The following is a 21,416-nucleotide window of genomic DNA, read 5'->3' as shown; positions in this document are numbered from 1 at the left end:
TGTTGTTTATTACGTGTTCTCTCTTTTAGCTTTCCTTGTATCTTGCTTTGTATTTTTGTTGCTCAGTTTTCCCCTAGTGTTTTCCTCTGTCTGTTGGTTCTGTTATTTTCTTAATAAAACCTCTCTGTTTTTTGCTATGCCTGCATTTAAGTCTGGATTTTGCCCCTGCTGGTGGCACTCATTCTCTGACAGTAAAGCTTTAATAAAGTGTTATTAAATTAGTTTTTGAATCATTATTATAAATGATTAAGTATGAGTCTTTCTAGAGCGGTTAAGAATGAACGCGAGTTCAGCGTTAATGAAAGAATCGTCTTCAGCTGTAAGTTGATGAATAATCTGACCAAAATGGCACTTTAAGAAAAATAAATCTAGTCAATTTCGACTAGAATAAAGCTTTAAACTCTATATTTAATCTGGTTAATAAAAGTGATTGACGCTACTTTTGAACATCATGATTCCTTCGTTCCCTCTGATTTTTATCCTAACTGAGGAAACCGGATAAACATCCAGCAACCATTAATACTTAAAATGCTTCTTTTTAAATCATTTTCGAACATGGCTGTTATCATAGTGTTATCGCCTCACAGCTCCAGGGTCTTCACTCAGCCTTTTTCTCAGGGTCCTATCTGTTTCCTCATTCCTCATATGACCACCTTGTTTCTCCAGGTTCTCTAAGTTCTATCCACTTCCCAAAACTAGACTAGTGACACAAAACTACCCCTAGTACGAGCATGAGTGTACACTGTACCCAAGAAAATGGCCATAGATAAACACTTGCTGAATATGAATGAATTTTCAAACTAGCATTTATGTGTTTTCCATTAAAGACGTTTAAAATGATGAAAATGACGTATATCTCACGTATTACCGTACAGTACTGTGTAAAAGCAACACAATGCTTTCAAATATAGTGAAATTCTAGAGTAAAAATGACTATAAAGCACGGTTCACATAACCCTTTGCTTTAAATAAAAATCGGAAGTCAATTTTATTTGTTTAGCGCTTTAACAATGGATATTGAAGCTTTATAGAGACATTTTAATTCAGGATAAAATGATCATTTGTTTTCCATCTCACTTGCTGTTTTTAATGACATACATGGGTTCGTATTGAGAAATAAAATAAACATCCATAACAAAGTCTGTAGTATTTCTCCTAAGTCTTTTGCACAGTACTGTATCATCAGTTATGTTAATGTTCATACAATCTGTAAGTAATAATAATACTAAGTGCTTGTGATTCTATCAATATATTCCTTTAAGTCTTAAGTTATTTGTCACTAAAGTGCCAAAGCGAGCATCTACTTCAAACCTCTTTCGCAGCTCAGCTGTAAATGCTGAAGGAATTTTAATACTTTGACTTTTGCAGCTATTCCACTTAAGAAGTAAATAAAGAAAGGTCGCACTTTTCTCTTCCCACAAGCAACATTTTCACAGAACAGTCTCAAAGCCTTTTTCTGGAAAATACTGTCTATAAGACCATTTCAAGTACTGGTTTGCCCTGCTGGCAGTCTCTAAACAGGCAGGACGCGAATCACACACTATTGACCTTTCTGCACATCCCGTCCCGGCGACCTGCTCGTCTCAGACTGTGATTGGTTGTCGCTGCTGGGCAAGAGGACTTCCACAGAGAAGCTGACTTTTTTGGACTGGAAGATGCTGTAGGTGTTGTCAAATCGTAGAACGTCTAGAGAAAAATCATAACATTGCTAAATATAGGTTTAATTTTATGACATCAAGCCAGAGCATTAATTGTTTAATATTTAGATTGGTTTTGTAACTTGCTATAAAATCAAGTTCTTCAATTCAATTCAATTCAATTCAAATTTATTTGTATAGCACTTTTAACAATGGACATTGTCTCAAAGCAGCTTTACAGAACATAGGAAACTTAAAATCATAAAAGAAATCTAATATTGTATGAAGATCATTCATTCATTCATTTTCTACCGCTTATCCGAACTACCTCGGGTCACGGGGAGCCTGTGCCTATCTCAGGTGTCATCGGGCATCAAGGCAGGATACACCCTGGACGGAGTGCCAACCCATCACAGGGCACACACACACTCTCATTCACTCACACACTCACACACTACGGACAATATTCCAGAGATGCCAATCAACCTACCATGCATGTCTTTGGACCGGGGGAGGAAACCGGAGTACCCGGAGGAAACCCCTGAGGCATGGAGAGAACATGCAAACTCCGCACACACAACGTGGAGGCGGGAATCGAACTCTCAACCCTGGAGGTGTGAGGCGAACATGCTAACCACTAAGCCACCGTGCTCCCCTTGTATGAAGATCAATATAATACAAAATGTATTATAAGACTTATATTTAAACGTGTTTGTATTTATCCCTTGTGAGCAAGCCTGAGGTGACTGAGGCGACTGTGGTGAGGAAAAACTTTCTTAACTCTAGTTCTTACTCGTTTAATAATTTTAAAATTAATTAAATGAATATTAATCCTAAAAAATATAATATATATTATACAATTAGTATTATATTCATTTTGTATAATATTACATTTTTTGTATTATGTTTCTTATGTAAATTTGAATCGAATTGAATTAATAATTAGTGCTTTATACCAGACATTTCATTCTACCTGCTTAATTTTCCGTCAATATAAACAAAAAAATTATTTTATTGCTGATATAAAATTAGTTATGACTCATCTTGGATGTCAGTGTGAGACGTGTGTTTTTCCCTCTGTTGATAACCTTACACTGAATTTTAGTGTTTGAAGGTCATGGCTTCAGATATTAGATGCTTATGAACATGAACTTGGAGCATCTCAGAGAGCAGAAATGAGTTTGAAATCATAATTAACTTTGAAGATAGAATCATTTGTGTGGAAAAAAAATCATTTTGTGTTTTTTTTGGAACTTTTCTATGAATATACTGTCTCTAGTAGGCTAGGTAAAGCAGAAATCCTTATGAAACACTACAAATTCTTAAAATTCTTAAATGTTCTTCACAATACATGAACTACAAGTCTGACTATACAAGTTATAGACTATAAGACTATAAGTCTTTAAAAGATCTCTTTACAAATAGCAATACAAATAGTAACAAAAAAAAGTATTTTTATCTGAGGAATTGTGTTAAAACATTGGTACCATTTTTAGCATTGTTCTAAAGTATTACATTTATTATACTAATGTTATATTTATTTAAAAGCCAACTCTAAATCCAGTCTTCACCCATACAGTAGTGTTCATTCCTTTCTATTAAATCAATACAATGTGTAATCAATACGATTGTTCTGATATAATCAATGATCAAGTTAATTAATAAAAAGTGCATCAACTGCTTTGTGGCTGTTAATGTAGTTTCAATGTCAAAAAAAGACAAAAACCCAACAATGACAAATTTCCAAACATAATCATTTACTGTGAGAAATAATCAGTATCTAAAATGACGTATTTTGTTACTACTGCAAATTTTCTGTTTCTGTTTCTAATTAAAGGTTTATACTGTGATACAACACAAAGGTGAGAAGAGAAAGTTTGCATTTCAAACTTTATATAAAATTGCACAATGAAATTTTTGTGCACTTACACACTCCAGGCTCAGCGCAGGTGAGAGTTCCGTCCTCGGGTACGAGGTGTGCGTTGTAGCGCTGACTGCACATGACTTCCTGCATCTGTCCTGCCTTCATCCATTCACCCAACTTCTTCTTCATGAAGACTCCAAAGCCTACATCGCCGCCTTCACATGAGAACTGCCACCTGAAGACAGAGACAGAACAGAGAGGGGCGTATCAAAAAAATGAACTATTTCATTCTCATTCGTGAATGTTTACAATCAGCCAATCATGGAGAAACAGGACAGGAGCTTCAGTAATTATTCACATCAAACATCAGCATGGAGGTAAAAAGGATCTCAGAGACTTGATGGTGGAGTTGGTGTCACATGGTTTGGACTGGTTTGAGTCTACAGATGATTTCCTGGGATATACACTCTCTAGATTTTTTAAATAATGGTGAATGATGTTGGTGATGATGATGATGATGATGATCATGATGATGATGAAGATGATGAGGGAAATCAGAGAAAACAACCAGTAAGTGTGTATATTTTTATGCAAATTAATGACATCACTAATGATAGTAATAAGTAAATGTTTACTTTTTTATATTTAGGAGTTTTGATTAAAACAGATTGAAAAGAATATTAATCTGATATCATTTTATATAAATTAATTTAGTGGACGTTTTCAGCCACTGAAGTACATAAGGGTAGTGTTTGTGAGGTGTCCAAAAAAATAAATAACATAAATCACATTATATAAAATAATATAAATAATTATTTTATTCTACTTTACACTGGTCCTCTCTCTCTCTCTCTCTCTCTCTCTCTCTCTCTCTCTCTCTCTCTCTCTCTCTCTCTCTCTCTCTCTCTCTCTCTCTCTCTCTCTCTCTCTCTCTCTCTCTCTCTCTCTCTCTCTCTCTCTCTATTCTGTCATACTCCTAGATCATACAAAATGTTGCATGTTACCTAAGAACACAGCCTGGAGCCAAGATCTCATACTCGAGCTGATGGGAAGAGCCACGGCTGACAGACACACACTGGTCGTACTGCACTTGAATAAAATCCCGCGCGTAGTACGTCTCAGGTACCAGGCCACCCTGATTAATCTGTGCAAAAATAAAGTCATGGTTCATCTCAGGCAAGACATACATTTAACAATAGGATGAAGTGAAGAATAAAAGAATGAAACTTACAAGAGATGACAGGATGGTTAGTGTTAAAAGTGGCTGCTGTGCTTTATATAATGTGACTGTGATAATAACTGTATGAAATACTTCATCTTTTCTGATAATGTTGCAGACTTACTGTACAAAGCACAATGTTCTTTTCTTACACACAATCACATACACACACATACTCTCTCTCTCTCTCTCTCTCTCTCTCTCTCTCTCTCTCTCTCTCTCTCTCATACACACACACACAGAGATACCTTGGCCTTAGCATAACCTCCTCTCCCTAGCACATCTGCTCCACTTTGTATGAAAGAAGTTATGAAAAACATGATACCGCTCTGGGAGGTTTCCTGCTTCATGATAACAGTCAAGGTATCTTCTGCTGATACTAGCATTAAGCTCCGCACACACACATTACGCACATCCACTTTTTGTACTACTACAGTATATATCCATGCTTGACACAATAAACTTTGGAACTTCTCTTTGAAAGACTGACGTGTGTGTGTTTCATTGAGATTTCCCCAAGTGCCTGTGGAGAACGGAAATCGAGCAGAGGTCCGAACGGCTGTATTTTAGGTTATCCTGCCCAGGTGAAAGAATGGTTACCCTGGCGACAGATGAGAATTCCTTACAGTGACATAATACATAGACATTCATAAAAAATATATTATACAGGAAAGATAATGCTTTCTGTTTGTAAACTGACTCCAGTGCCTCAACTCTTGTACACAATATACTGATCCACTACCAAGGGAGCTAGGGATCTGATTGAGGTGCACACCTTTACTATTCTTCTTTCACTGTTGTCTTTAAATTAATGTGTTATATATATTTAAATTTTAATAGGGTTTGACGGTTGGAAAATTATTTTGCATTTATTTTTGCATGCACGCTCACACACACACACACACACACACACACACACACACACACACACACACACACACACACACACACACACACACACACACACACACACACACAGAGCAATTTATGAACGCAAATAACATGTAAATATGAATGTAAAAAATACTCCTATCTGCCTTTTGTACTGTAAAAATAACAAAGCAATGATATTTATTACGATATTTATTATTCATTTAAATATATAAAACACATCGAAATATAAAAGAAAATTAACTAAATAGTGTTACACAAAAAATTCACTAGAAACTCCTCCAACCCTGCATGTCACCACATTTCTGTGGCCTGCATGTATACTGTGTATTATTTGCATACTTGTCGCCATGTCGTATGTCATGTCTAAACTAGCTCAAATTACCAGGCCAAAACATCATCTCTGTTTTTTGTTTTTTGTTTAAACTGCTGCAATGACATTTTTCACACTCTGACCACACAAAATTCATAAATGAAATCTCTAACAAATAAATTTTAATAAAACCTGTTTCAACGACTTTACACGACTTTAATAATTCTAACAGGTTTAAGAAAGTAGTATAGGTAAAGTAAAATGATCATTTTATTAAAAAATAAAATCATCATAGTTGGACAGTACATACTGGCTGGTCTGATGGACTGACAATAAAATCCTTCCATTTTTCAATTCTAAGAAAGGCAAACACACAAAATCCACAAAACCTATGCATACAGAATTTTGTCGATATAAATTTTCAACATCTACAAATCCCAGCTGTCTTCAGTCACAAAAACAAACCCTAGCTCGTTCTTTTTTTTTCATAAAAGAAATGGTGTGGTTTATGTAAAACCATACAATCCTGTATTATGTGGGACTCCAAACGAAAGAAAGCCATACCTCTAAAAAAAGAAGAAGAAGAAGAAGAAGAAGAAGAAGAAGAAGAAGAAGAAGAAGAAGAAAAAGGAAGATGAGGAGAAGATGAAAGAAAGAAGAAGAAGAAGAAGAAGAAGAAGAAGAAGAAGAAAAAGGAAGATGAGGAGGAGGAGATGAAAAAAAGAAGAAGAAGAAGAAGAAGAAGAAGAAGAAGAAGAAGAAGAAAATTGGTCCACATTTCAGAGCTCACAGTCTCCATGTAATTGTGTAACCCCCAAAAATAAAACTGAATCCAGTGCCGCTTCATGAGAACTTCTCTTCCAGTCCTGAAGAGGGCAGCATGCAGCTCTACCTGTGTATCTATGGGCAGACAACATGTCAGGACAAATCAGATAATAACCAGGCCATTAAAGGCATGATCGTTTTCTGCCTAAGGGAATGCGGGATGGCTAAAAGCTGCACTAATTGCCTACAGCAGAAAAGAATCAAGAATGATATCTTTGGATTTCATACAGATGAAGTGCTTAGATTAGCCTTTTAAATAATATTTCATATCAGCTGCATCTTGCTGAGTCAGCACCAAGCACAAGAGACAATGGGGTGATTTAATTCACAAAAGCTGGATAAGCCATTAGGCAGGATTATATAAAAGCTTCATGTGTCTCATGTGATAGAGAGGCCAGTGGGAGTTGCCTTTTGCTTCATCATTCATCACCTCCTGTGTATACAAAGTGCTAAGGTTATACCTTCTTTGCAAATTGCACTTCTTGTCTTCCATCAAAGCCGTCATGATAATAACTAATCACCCAGGCCGAGATGGTTACTGACTATGCCTGCTACGTACTTCAACACCACTATATTGTCAGCTAGCTAGCGTGGAGTAAATTAACAGGATTTCCAAGTTCATGTCATGTTTATTATCTTCACAGCTAACTAACACAAACTAACCTTAAAGAATTTCCGAGAGTATTTTGAATCATATTCCCAAATGTTTATCACATCAACTTTAATAAATGGCTAGCTAGCTAACAGAGGTTTACTTACTGGATTTCTGAGAGATTTAATTCCATAGCCATGAAATATGTTTGCATTTTCTAACACCAGTTTGATAGCTATAATGACATAACATGGCAGTGTCTGTTGAAAGTGTTTGTTGAAAGTGTTTGTTCATGAAAGTTGTTTATATATATATACTGCAGATGAGATCGTGGTACCGGCAAAAAAAAGCGGTGTCGATATCAAACACAATAACACATTAATATTTGTCACAGAGCGAAGAGAAGTGACAGGGACACCAAATATGCTCCGGTTTTCACTCTGTCTGATAAAACTGATAAACTGCTAACTGACAAAATGCTGAATCAGTGTTATGCAAGCCACAATATGCAATAAAGTAATTTGGCCTCTGTTTAATGAAGATACAAAACCTTATGTAATAATTTAATTGCACTGCAATGATTCATATCTAGCAAATGGCAATGAAAGAAGATGATGTATGATAATGTTATTGCTATTCATGTCATGTCATTTCAGAGGGTTTTTTTTTCCCACTTTTGAACGCTCTTTGCAATGCTGCTCTCTGGCATAAGTTTCCAGGCCTACAGACTAATGCTGAAGTCAGTGATGATTATTTTATAGTAAAGGCTTGATCTTGCAAAGTTATCTTTCACCGAGTCAGCAAAAAAGATTGTATATCCTTTAATACGGGACAGTTTCTGGTCTTTTTTTTTCTTCTTGAAAACAACCCATTTAAGAATCAAAACAAAATTCCCTTATGATGTGATTATCAGATATTTATATCAGTGTTTGGGCTGATATTTATCCCAAACACTGCATTGTGACAGGACTTCATTCATTCATTCGTTCATTCATTCATTCATTCATTTTCTACCGCTTATCCGAACTTCTCGGGTCACGGAGAGCCTGTGCCTATCTCAGGCGTCATCGGGCATCAAGGCAGGATACACCCTGGACGGAGTGCCAACCCATCGCAGGGCACACACACTCTCATTCACTCACACACTATGGACAATTTTCCAGAGATACCAATCAACCTACCATGCATGTCTTTGGACCGGGGGAGGAAACCGGAGTACCCGAAGAAAACTACCAAGGCACAGGGAGAACATGCAAACACACAAGGCAGAGGTGGGAATCGAACCCCCAAACCCTGGAGGCAAACGTGCTAACCATTAAGCCACCGTGCCCCCTTGCAAAAGGACTTGATTTATTTTCTGACTCAATCCATTGATCTGATTTTTACTATGAGTATTTGTGACATTGGTTTAACATGACCCATGTCATGAAAACATAGCACAGGGCACACTGCCAAATGTTATGCTTTAGTTGCCCAGTTGCACTTTTTTATGATGAGAAATGAAACCGTGCTGACCTGCATGTAATAATCAAGATATGGCGATGCTGTGGAATTTCCAACCCGTTTTCCACTAACATCACATCCTCAGCCCGGACACCAGGAAAAAGCTTAACAGTCTGGTAAAAAAAAATCTGTTTTTGTGAGCGTACACTATATGGCCAAAAGCATCACACTCAAATGTGGTACTTCCCACATATGTTGAAAACACATAAGGCCAGCACAGAGCCCTGACTCAACCCCACTGAACACCTCATCTGATATCAGTGTATGATCTCACAAATACTCTTGTAGCTGAATAAGGACAAATTCCCAAAGTCACACATCAACATCTAGTGAAAAGTGTTCTGTGAAGAAAATAAGGAAATCTGGAACTGTATGTGCAAAAAGCATGTGTGTGTGTGTGTGTGTGTGTGTGTGTGTGTGTGTGTGTGTGTGTGTGTGTGTGTGTGTGTGTGTGTGTGTGTGTGTGTGTGTAATGGTCAGGTGTCCACAAACGTCTAGCCACATAGTGTACATTGTAAGATGTACAAAATAAGAAAAAACCATTCAAATTTAGTGATTCAGAGAGTTGATGTGTCACTATGGCCAGAACTGGGTTTAACTCTAATCATGGCCAGAACTGGGTTTAATATAGGTATGGAAGAGGAAACTGCAAGTGAATTCTCCATGACACCTTCTGCATTTTGTATAGCAAGGAGCAAACACACTTTAGCATGGAACAATGACATTCTGATTATACAATGCACTAGCTTACTAGTAAGCATATGCCACCTAGGCTGAGCTGTACAGTGTGTGACTTTTGACCTTTACTCACCCTGGTCCTGCAGCGTGGGTCACCATCCGGATCGGTCAGTTTCCCCCCATAGATGGCTGGGAGCTCCTCTGGGTCTATGTATTTCTTTAACACCTCCTGCCAATTTGCTGGAGAAATGCAAAAGGACAAAGTTTACATCACAGACATTAAATATGCGGGTGTATTATGGGTAAACATTTGAGTGATTCTTAGTCAAGGTTATAAACACAACAGGAAAGTGAAGATTTTCATAGATAGAAAATGAAAGAAAGATTATCTTACACCCCAGAACCAAGATCTTGCGGCGAGTGTCTTCACTCAGAAAGTGCTTTACCAGATTATACGCAACAGGAAACAGTTTGGGGGCTGAAAATACAAGCAAAAAAAAACAAAAAAACATTACGTTAGTAAAGCCTGAGCAAATCTCTTACTCTAAGTAAGGAATAAAACGTTACAGGTTGTTCTGTTAAAGAAAACAATCAGGGCAGATTTGTGTGTCTATTACAACCATGAAGTTTTTTTTTTGCTTATACCCTACCATGCCAAAGTATTTAATTATACTTATATTCAACCTCAAGCTGTTAACACTGTTACAGCCCAACAAGGTTAAGTATGATTCATGTTTTGGTGTTTGTGTTCAGTCTGTATAGGTGAGTCCATTCCAGACTCCAGTCCAGGCCTTCCAAATCTACTTCAGTTGCCTACTCTTGCTTACTGCTGTCCGCAATGACATCATCACTGGGCAACAATATTTACCAGTGACACAATCCAGTACCAGTAGCTTCACTCTGTTGAAGCTCTTCTGATTCCTTTTGTGGTTGCATTCGCTTAGTGCTAAATTTCTCTTTTTAAATTATCCTTACCTCAACCTTTATCTGTCCCTTCAGTTGTTTAGATGCCTCTATTTGTAAATAGTCATACTTTTTATTTCTGTAAATATCCATATGTTGTGTATGTTCACTGTTAGTTCAAATACAATTTTTGTTGGTTATGGTCTCTTTATATTTCTTTGTATATATGTACGTTAATTTTCCTATAACAATGGATTTCGTTTGTTGTTTTGGCCTCGGTCCATGCTAATGTTGTTCCTGGATTTTCAAGTTTTGTACATCAACTCATTAAATGTATATACTTGACATTACATCACATGTTAAGTCAACTTGTTTTAACTCATCAAATACCCATTTCACTCCATTTAACATAACCTCTTACTGTTACTGACTCTGCAGCCCAACCATAGACTTCCTCATAACACTAACATTTTTTTATAGTATTTTCCCTTACAGTCATCATTACTGTCATTTCTGCTTTTCCAGAAAATATTCGACGCCTTTTGACCAATCAGATTTGTGAATTCAAAAGTGATATGCTATAAATGATTACCTGTACATGCTAACTTAATTTATGTATATACTTCTGTAGACCTTACCTTTTATTACTAATAATCTCTTCAATCCTTCAGGATAGTTGTCTTCAAACATTGTCAAAACCTACAAGAGAAAAAAGTCTGCTGATTGCTCAAGAGACGTCTGTTTTCTAAAAGCCTACTAAAAAAAAGCCATGTTCAACACGGGGTCAGGTCATATAAATATTTACACACTTTTAGAAGTGAACTGTGGGGGATGATAACGCATGTGAGCACATTGTACACAGAAAACAACATGTCATCCTACCTCTCCATACGTCTCTATAGCAGGCTTCCATAGATGCTTCAGGCCTAAACCTTCACAGTCATAGATCATAGTGATGGATTCCACATTTTTACCCAACTTATTTGAATAAAAAGAAAGAGAGAAAAAGAGTGAGACACAGATGGAGATGATGTGTCTTTTCCACAAAAACTAATCACTGGATATAAACCCAGAAAGAAGCTCCAGGTTCCGTCTAAGACTTAGCTGCTCTGCTAAGTCCATTTCCTGGCTAATTGCAAACTTACAACTTGCTCAGTCTACTAGGCATGATGTCGCTTACACTCTTCTTACCCTTTCGCTTTGTGAAGTACATTCCTTCTGCAGCATCTCACAATCTCGTACTTTTGTCTTGATGAAGTCCTGCTTAGAGGCAGACAAAAGAAGTCCTTTGGGATCCACCGGCCCGATAACGTCGTACCAAACGGGGCTTCCCTCTCGGTCGTAGCCACACATTCCACCAGAGAAAAATTTTTCTAGTACCTAAAATCAAGCAGCAAAATCAGATCAGACCACAGGTAAAATCACAGCTTTCATTACCTCCTTGATTTGATATAACAAGTTTTGAATGAAATTGTTGCTCTGAACAAATCAAAGTAATGCGCTCCACGTGTAGATCGTACCTCAGGAGGCTTCCAGTCAGTGGTGATGGTGTCAGCCTTCAACTGTTTCCGGAACTCCAAATGCTAAAAAAGTGAAAAATAATATCAAGGAACAAATTGGAGAAAAGACAAATCTGTTTAAAATATCAGCCTCAAATGATTAGCCAACATGTCCAATGTTTTTTTGTTTTTTTTTTGCTGTTGTTTTTTGTTGCTGTTTTTGCTGTAACTAACAAATAATGCAAGACTATGTGACAAAAAATATCTCCTGTAAACACACTAAACACTATCTATTTTATAATTTTGTGTCTAAGTGAACTCTAAATATCCAACCAAGGAAAAAGTACAAGAAAAGGGAGAAATTATTAAGTGTTAAGAAAAAAACATTTTTTAATTATGGAAATGATTTTATTTTATTAGGAAAAAAATCTGAACTAAATTAGAAATGGCCAAACTCTTTATGACTCTAATTACAGACTTTAAGCATACAATATATTTACTAGCCGTCTACTAGTGAGTCTTTTCCCTGCAGGCTTAATGTGTTTACCCTCCAACTGCATCTTTCTTTAATAACATATTAGGATGTGAGAGTTGGCTGTTAATAAGCGTATACACCAACACACTTGGCAAACGATTCTTGCAAACTTGCTAAGTACTTACTGTAATCTGTTAACCATCTGCCTTTGTTTTGCTAAAAAAGAACAACTTTTTTTTACCGGAATACCGATTAAATTGACCGTCTGACATTTTCAATCAGTATAAACAAATGAACTTTTATAATGCTTTAAGTCTGATATAAAATGAGTCAGGATGCTGTTGGCTTTCAGTGCTTGATGTGTGTTTTTCCCTCTGTGGATAACCTTCCACTGAATTTTAGTAATTGACGGCAACGGCTTGAAATTCTAGATGATTATGAACAAGCACTTGGGGTGCCTCAGAGAGCAGAAATGAGTTCGATGTCAACATTTACTTTGAAGATAGAAACATTTGTGTGGAAAAAAATAACCATTTTGGGAAATATTTTATTAAAGCTATGAGTTTTCTTAAAGCTCAGAGTGTCTACTTTCATATGAGTCATTATCCACCAGTGTGGTGTGTAACATGACAAAGGCATTCAATACTGAACATGAACACAACAAAACAGGCACAAATTCCATTCCATTGGTAATGTGTGCATGCTGTGACAACCAAACATCTTTTGTCTCATTGGCTATATTTGAGGAAAACAGTGTGAAATGATTATTTGGCTATACTTATTGAACCAAGTAGTGATCTACAAACAATCTCAGAGCATAACATCCCAACTCTCTAATTTCCCAATAACTCTCAAGTTAACTGCTGAAACTGAGGTGCAGAGAAAAAACATCTAGCTCTCTTCAATCTCCTGTGGAGCTTTATATTAAGATGTAATTTACCATTTCTCTGAACTGGTAGAAAGGTGCCTATGAGACTTCCTGGAAAATAAAGGTAAATAAATGTATATTTTGTGAGATTTCTGAGACTACACCAAATTCTAAGAATAGCATATAAAATATCTTGTACTATCCATAATCGTTTACTGTTTAAAGAACTTCTGAGATATTTGAGGGTGAGTGACCTTTGCAATAGTAGTTTAAGGATGGAGAAGAGACAGCTGGAGTTACACAATCAACAGTATATTTATCCCAAAGTCACAAGGAGCTGCTGAATCGTGACTGACTTAAATTGTGACTCAGCAAATCGACTGCTCACATCAAATGTGTTGACATTTTATTTCTCAACATACCTGAACAACAATACTGAAATGATTCACAGACAATACACACCCCTAACAGGCTAGAATCAGATTCTCACCTGACCATTAACTTCAAATCTGCATTTACTGCTATTTACCTTAATAAAGTCTGATTAAAACAAATGTTTTCTGAGATGAAACCAGAGCGCAAAGCAGCAGGTCTGATTTTTATCGTGTAAAGAATTGTGCAAACTACTGTCTCCAGGTTTAGTCTTACTGTACAAGTCTCACACTTAATTACAGATTTTTTTATTTTTTTTATTTGTTGTTGTTGTTGTTACTGAATAATATGCTTCAGTACAAATAACCAAATACTAACCTGAGACCTGAGAGATTTTTCTAAATTGTATGTTGTTTTTTAACCCAGACGCTTTTTTTCTCAAGTAATCGATTTCCGATCTTGAAACCTGTTCAAATTAAAATTTAGAAAAAAGTTACACCAAATTTTGGTAAAACTGTGAATAACAGTTTACAGGTATGACAGTCAAACTGGGTGTCTGAGAGCAGCTCGATACTCTTGTTAATAGATTTTCAGTGAAAACGTTTCACTATTCAACATTACAACACATTAACCGTTGCGTATATTGCATAGATTGTTCATGGAAAAAAACCAACTTGGATTGAATATATTCATAATATTAATCCATTAGTGGAAGCAATCTCCTTATTTGTGGAAATAATGCCTAGGCTAGGTTCAAAAACCTGCCCTAGTAATTATGACCATAAAGCAGATGTTATTCTTAAAGCAATTATCCTCGTGTATACAAAAGAAACCTGACATGACAGAACATGACCCTAACATGGCAAAATCCAACAAAGTCTCAGTTTGGACAAACCGGTATACTGCTTTTGTCTCAGGAAAAAGTGTGTGCTTAGACAAAAAAGCAGTGGAGTAAATCGTGAGAAACACTAATACAGCGTAAAGAGAGGCAATAACAACAGGTTTTATTTGGTGAGACTTGATTTGTAGATTATCTTTTAAGGCTCAAACCTACCAAAGGCAAAAAAACTAGTAAATACATTTAAGCATTCAGGAACCTATAATAACTTAAAACTTATACTATATATAAAAATACTGCAGATTATTAAGGAAGCCATTCATACATTCATATGGCTCAAGATGACTACTAAGTTAATGTCTTGATTTAATTTTGAGGCTGAATCGACCGTGATTGCTCTTGGAAATGTGCGTAAGTTAAGCATGACATATATATCCTAATCAGTTAAGATTGAATACTATTCATATTTAACCAAGAACAACAAAAAAGCACTGCATCATTACGGAAAAGAGGTCATTATTACTCACTTTTTTAACACTAATCTGTTATAGTACTGTTATAATCCATCTTGATCCAACGAGCTACTAAATTCGAAAACATTTGAGATCTTTGGTAATTTTGATTTGATTTGATTTAACTCATCTATTGACAGAAGTTAGATTAATTTATGTTTAATCTTTCAAAACTCTAGTTCAATATCCAAATCCTGCCATGACAATGAGAGATAAAGACAAGAAAATGTTCACATAACATAATCAGGCTGTCGCGTTTGACAGGGTGTAGAGAGAGAGACTCCAGCAGAGATCGTAATGGTCGTAATCTCACGCTTCAGAACACCACTCCAAATAATCACCACTTTTACATTGCTATAAAAATATAAAGCATGATTTTAATAATCAGGCTGTACTAAATTTTTATGAGCTTTCCTTTGACGTATTAGATAAAGAGGACCAGTTTGAACCATTTTAATATATCTCAAATAGAGCAATGACTTTAATGGAGCTTTCACGCTGGCAGGTTCATCTGAATCGGGGGACGGTTCACATGAAAAACTGGGATTGGGAATATGAATGTACTCAAGTGAACCAGGAAGTGTACAGAAGTGGTACCAATCCCAAGACTACCTGTGGGAGATAGTGTGAGTTCAGTTGAATTAGAACTGTGTTGCAATTCCCATGAACGTAAGTCTGCATTTGTAACCTGTGTGTGTGTTTTATCCGATGATGATATCGCTCAATTCTCACAACATACGTGTCCCATGAGTGGCAGGGGAACGTTGTGAGACACAGAAGAGAGGAACCGCCTTACTGCACTTAATAGCATCTAAATAATTTATATGGTTCTCCATGCATGTTTGTGATGAATGCAAATGCACCAGCGTTCAATAGCAATGAAAGCGATAGCGATGAAAGCATACATACCCAGTATATACACCATCTATTAATACAGACAACAATTTATAACACTAGATTTATATTCAAACAGGGGACAAAGTGTCATACCTTACGTAGCATCGCTTCAGCTTTTTGTATGTTGAAATTTCTGGCTGAAAAACAGACAACAATAGAACGGGAGTTAATGCTGTGACGTGATGAGTAGACATCAAATGTAAAACCCAAAGGACAGTGCTGTTAAAATCTAAGATGAAAATGTAACATACAAATTGAACAAATTGTAGTAAATTTCAGAAATGACTGTATCGTTAAAATAGTTTTAAAATAATTGTTTAAAATAGAAATGAACCAATTGGATAATGAGTATTAATTTCAGGGTGAATACTGATTGAATTTTTTAATCGGATCTGTAGACTGTAGTTACAGTATTATTATCAACACAACACACCACAACACAACACAACACAACACAACACAACACAACACATATCCTGCTCCCAGACAACAGTAATACAGCAATAATAAATGTATATTTTAATAAACCGTAACAGGTTTGCTTCTTGGCTTTAAAGAGCTCTAATGCCTCCAGAATATAAATACAAGGGCACATTTTTGCCTAATTTGTCTAATGTCCTCATTATCATTATAGCATGAAAAGTTTGCAAACCCCTTGATGGAAAACTGTCCACATAGTTTACTAAACACATTAATTTTGCACATGAATAGAGATGAATGAGTAAGAGTGGTGGTCTTGTACAAAATAATCTTAGTCCGAATACAGACGTTTCTCTCAGGTGGCTAATTAATTAACATCAAGACTCCCATCATGATGTAGGACACGTCATATTTAAATCACTTTGATCAGAAAAGTGTGCTGTAAAAAAATGTCATTTTTGAAAGCTTTATACTGTCTCTGACGGATAGAGAGACAGACAGACAGACAGACAGATAGACAGACGGACAGACAGAGAAACAGCCAGATAGACAGACGGACAGACAGAGAAACAGATAGACAGAGAAACACACAGACAGATAGATAGATAGATAGATAGATAGATAGATAGATAGATAGATAGATAGATAGATAGATAGATAGATAGATAGATAGATAGATAGATAGATAGATAGATAGATAGACAGACAGACAGACAGACAGACAGACAGACAGACAGACAGACAGACAGACAGACAGACAGACAGACAGACAGACAGACAGACAGACAGACAGACAGACAGACAGACTGACTGACTGACTGACTGACTGACTGACTGACTGACTGACTGATCGATTGATTGAGCGATTGATTGATTGATACTTTAAAGTACTTTATTAATCCCCACTGGGAAATTGGTATATATTATATACATACTGTATAAAGAGATGCAAATTATGTATGAATTGTCCTGCAGGTTGTAATGGAATGAGTTTGGCTATCTAGTTCACTAAAAAACTACAGAATGCCTCTGCACATGAGGGATGCATTATTCAGTCTTACTGCAGTGGGCACAAATGACCTTCTGTAATGTTCACTGTTGCACCGGGGTGGAATCAGTCTACACTTATTTTATTTCTTTATATATGTCACTGGCCTATAAAATATAATAGTAAACGTAACATCTGACCCTTGCACATTTACAGCATTTGGCAGACACCCTTTATGCAGAGCCACTTGCATTTATCTCATTCACATAACTGATTTCTGTACAGTTTAGGGTTATGAGCCTGGTACTGTATAAGGATTCCAGCATGGACAGCATGGCAGTGATAGGATTTGAAATCATGACCTTCTGATCAGTAACTGAATGTCTGCACACAGCTACCACTTTCCTAATCATTAAAAACTCTATAAAAAATTGTCTTAAAAACAATTGCTTCAGACAGTAGCCGAGCAGATTAACGCCGTTGTGTGACACTCGCATGCACCTGACTGTCTTCCGGTCACACACACTCTAAAGTGTTTAATACTCATAAAGGGGATTATACATTACAGCTGACAGCAGCGGATCTGACACCTGCCACATCTCAGACTCGTCACTCCTCAGGGCAAGAGTGTGAAAGTCCATTTTATGAGTGATGATGTGCTTTAAATGCAGATCTTTTATAATATTATATATGAAGACAAATCAGCAGTGAATCAGAGAAGTAAGCCTTAACTGTTGCAAATGCCAAAAGCAACACTTGCTCTACAACTTATAGCATACACCCCTGGAGGTCAGCACCATTCCTATACACTGTTTTATTTTATCCTCCATTAAGTGCTGAGGCAGCCCTCCTAAAGCATCGCCAGTCATGTGTGAAGGTGGTAATAGCGAGAGCGGGGTGTTAATAAACGTGATTTTGTCAAATCAATCAATTTAATAAATCAAATTTTGTCTATTTATTTTACCTTGTACAGCCTCCCACTTTATTTCCTTATTATTCCTTTTGTACTGTATCTTATTTTACTTTTACTCACTTAAGTTAAAATCTCAATGTTTTATACAATCATAAAAGGCATGCCACTGCATGTCGTACTGGGCACGATTGTTTATGTGGCAAATAAAATTTTAATTTGACAAACTTGCTTTTCAACCACCAGGAATATCTTAAAATTTCCATGCATCAATATTATCTTTAAAAAAGCAACTTGTGAATCAGCTCTGATCCATTAATCAGATATAATCACAGCAGTGAAGACACTCTGTTATGGTGCTGAACATGGTTAATGCCACCCATCATCACTTCAGCAGGAAATTGCATGACTGTACTGCATGTGCAGAAAAGCAGAAGTGCAGGCAATATCATGTGCTGTGTAGAGAATATTCAGAAAGCAAGAGGTTATAAAGAAATCTAAGACATGCCAAGCCTGGCTGGAGTTAATCAATCCGATGTTGATTATTTTCCTTTTATTTATCTTCTAAATAAATATTACAGCCTTTTTAATTCAAAAATACATGCCAAGTCATACTTTTTTAAAATTTATATTATACAATATTTAACATTGTAATATCGACAAACAACATATAATTAATATAACAGCTATAAACAGTTATATTCAAATTGAGCTTGTTGTTACTAAGTCTTTTCCAAGGGCTAAGACTAGTTCTGAAGCTACAGCTTTATATCTGTTACAAAGCACTGACACTGGAGACTCCTGCTAATAATGCTAACTAAACTGCTCCTTATTTAAATCATTATATTAATAATTATACACTTTATTTGTTTAAAAAAAGTGTTTATTACTAAGTTTAGATTACATGGAGCATCCACTGTAAATTCTGTGTGAATGTGCTGTTACTATAGAAACAATTTAGTTTACACTACAATCTGAGCTGCTGTTATAGATAATGAAATAATTAATACCTCCTGACCAATCAAATTTGAGCGTTTCAGCTCTTAAGAATAAGCATATATTTAAGCACCCATAATATACAGAGAGCCCAAGAGAGAACAGGCGAAGTGACGATCCACACTTCAACCATTATAAGACAAATAACTTTAACATTTTTACACAAACATTATCTCATAAATGTAACAGCACACACCCAGTGTAAAAGGTACATTGTGTATAATAACAATAAACGAGCAATGATAATGTTAACTTATCACTTGCTGATCCATTGCACTCTGCTAGTGCTGAACTATGCCAGATAATCAGTGTCTTTCGAGGCCAGTGACTCTGAACACAGAGATTCTTTATCACAATGCTGAGTCATCAATAAACACAGCTCTAATAGTTGCTTTGACACCACTTAAACAAGAACATATAATACTATATCATATTCTAAAGTATGTCTAGCTTTTCAGCCATGTTGGAAGCCTTTGACCCCGAAATTCCTGTCGTTTTCTGATTCTGCTACTGCGCAATTAATACTGTACTGACAACCATACAGGATAGTTGGTCAGTCATAGCAGACTGTACAGACATGCTGTAGAGCTCTAATCGGATTACAGCTGAGATAAATCTAGCTCATTGTGCCCGCTGTTGTGTCAGGACTGAACAATAGATCCCTTTCACTTGCTTTTAGCTTCAACTGTATGAGCGAATGTGTGAGAAAGAGGATTGATTTCTATTATGAAACCAAACCTGTGATTTGTAATATCACTGTGGAAACAGGTTGGAAAAGGAATCTCTCATCCAATGGCACTGTGTCATTTATCGACAGATTCATGTTGTTCTTACCTCGAAGCCAGCGCAGTAAGAAGTGGTCACTCTGAGACGTACACTGAGGCAGGACATCTTGGACCCTCTCCCGAAACTGTCCCAATTAAAAAGAGAAGACAAACAAGTAAATTGTTTGGAATTACAGTGTTTCCATACTGTCTGTACAGCTGTCAGCTTAATTACTCTCATTTAAATGTATTACATATATTTTTAATTACTCTATATCCTTAGTGGTCCTTATAAATAATCATCATCGTCATCATCGTCATTATCATCAAAAGAAGAACTTGGCAGATTTAATAATAATAATAATAATAATAATTCAAGATGTTAATTGAATAGACTCTCACCGCTGTCAAATTTTGGTTTTACATATAATTATTTGTATTATTAATATGATTTTTAATAATTTGATACTCCTGGGTAATGACAAGCTAATAACAGTATCATAAGAAATTAAGTTGCATCTTATTATATGTCATTTAATTTTTTAAGGTATAACATATTCTGTCAGAATTTCAGTGTCAAATCTTTTATTTTTGTAGACACAAACAAAAACCTCCCTGAAATAAATTTAAATTCAACTCTTTAACTCACAAGTGCCACTATTATTCATCATATTCTTATGATATTTTTGTCATATTAAACACATAACCTTTTTCTAAAGCAGTTTATTTCCTGAACTGGGATCTGCAATAGGTTTCTTCAGAGTTATACAAGAGGAACAAACAGAAAACCTTATAAAAGAGTGCAACGTTGCTGTCATTTTTTTTTAATTGTCTTTAAAAGCGTTCAATCTGGCAACCCGGATGGTATGAGATCTCTTGTGTAAGTTGCTACAGACTACAGAGAAAAGTAGACATTATAACAATATACATCAAAACAGAGCGGATATATATGTGATAGATACATAACAAACACATCGGATCCGGTTCACTTCCACCTTTCTTTCTTACTGAAATTATCGTCTCTAATAACTGCGCGCAATTACTGATTTGTTGCTTTGGTGATATGAATTTGTTGGCTGAATATTATTCTATCAATATCAATGCGACAAATGTCCAGCTGCTCTATGGTACAGAGATGTGAGCTCCACGTTTCCGGGTAAAAACACTGATGGAAGTCAGGAAGCAAGACTGAAATACTCACCAGAGCTAAAGCCTCGGCCTGTTTAGCGCTCAGATCTCCAACCCTGCCGCTCATCTCTCCAAAACGGGCCGAAATGAACGGGACTGCGCGATGGTGCCACGCATTAACACTCACGCGCACGCATATTAACACACACACACGCACGCACACACACACACGCACACACACACACGGTCACGCACAGCCGCACGCGCAGTGAGACGTTTCCTCTTCCCTCTCGTCAGCACCAGAGCTGAGAAGCGGCCGCGGTG

General features: G+C 36.4%; 1 protein-coding gene and 1 long non-coding RNA gene across 3 annotated transcripts; both read right to left on the bottom strand.

Moving 5' to 3' along the window:
• On the bottom strand, window positions 1-21,372 carry sec14l8 (SEC14-like lipid binding 8). Of its 2 annotated transcripts, none has more exons than XM_027162837.2 (12): window positions 21,166-21,366; window positions 20,035-20,110; window positions 15,980-16,023; window positions 11,946-12,008; window positions 11,617-11,805; window positions 11,308-11,403; window positions 11,064-11,124; window positions 9,917-10,000; window positions 9,656-9,762; window positions 4,506-4,645; window positions 3,567-3,736; window positions 1-1,686 (listed from the first exon to the last, which is right to left on the bottom strand). In XM_027162837.2, the coding sequence occupies exons 1-12, from the start codon at window positions 21,217-21,219 to the stop codon at window positions 1,541-1,543; spliced, it is 1,230 nt and encodes a 409-aa protein (XP_027018638.1). In that variant the 5' UTR covers window positions 21,220-21,366; the 3' UTR covers window positions 1-1,540. The 2 variants fall into 2 exon arrangements, 1 of the variants encoding a protein (XP_027018638.1); XR_007143937.1 differs by lacking the exon at window positions 1-1,686 and adding an exon at window positions 3,860-3,971 and having other exon boundaries at window positions 21,166-21,372.
• LOC125145540 lies at window positions 5,646-9,649 on the bottom strand. The gene is made up of 2 exons (XR_007143938.1): window positions 8,857-9,649; window positions 5,646-6,824 (listed from the first exon to the last, which is right to left on the bottom strand). It is a non-coding gene; the product is annotated as an uncharacterized LOC125145540 (long non-coding RNA).
• Window positions 21,373-21,416: the final 44 nt, after the last annotated feature.

The sequence above is a fragment of the Tachysurus fulvidraco genome, chromosome 9, assembly GCF_022655615.1.
Source record: "Tachysurus fulvidraco isolate hzauxx_2018 chromosome 9, HZAU_PFXX_2.0, whole genome shotgun sequence".
NCBI lineage: Eukaryota > Metazoa > Chordata > Actinopteri > Siluriformes > Bagridae > Tachysurus > Tachysurus fulvidraco.
The sequence above is the reverse complement of the archived record's forward strand: the minus strand, read 5'-3'. Positions and strand labels throughout refer to the sequence as shown.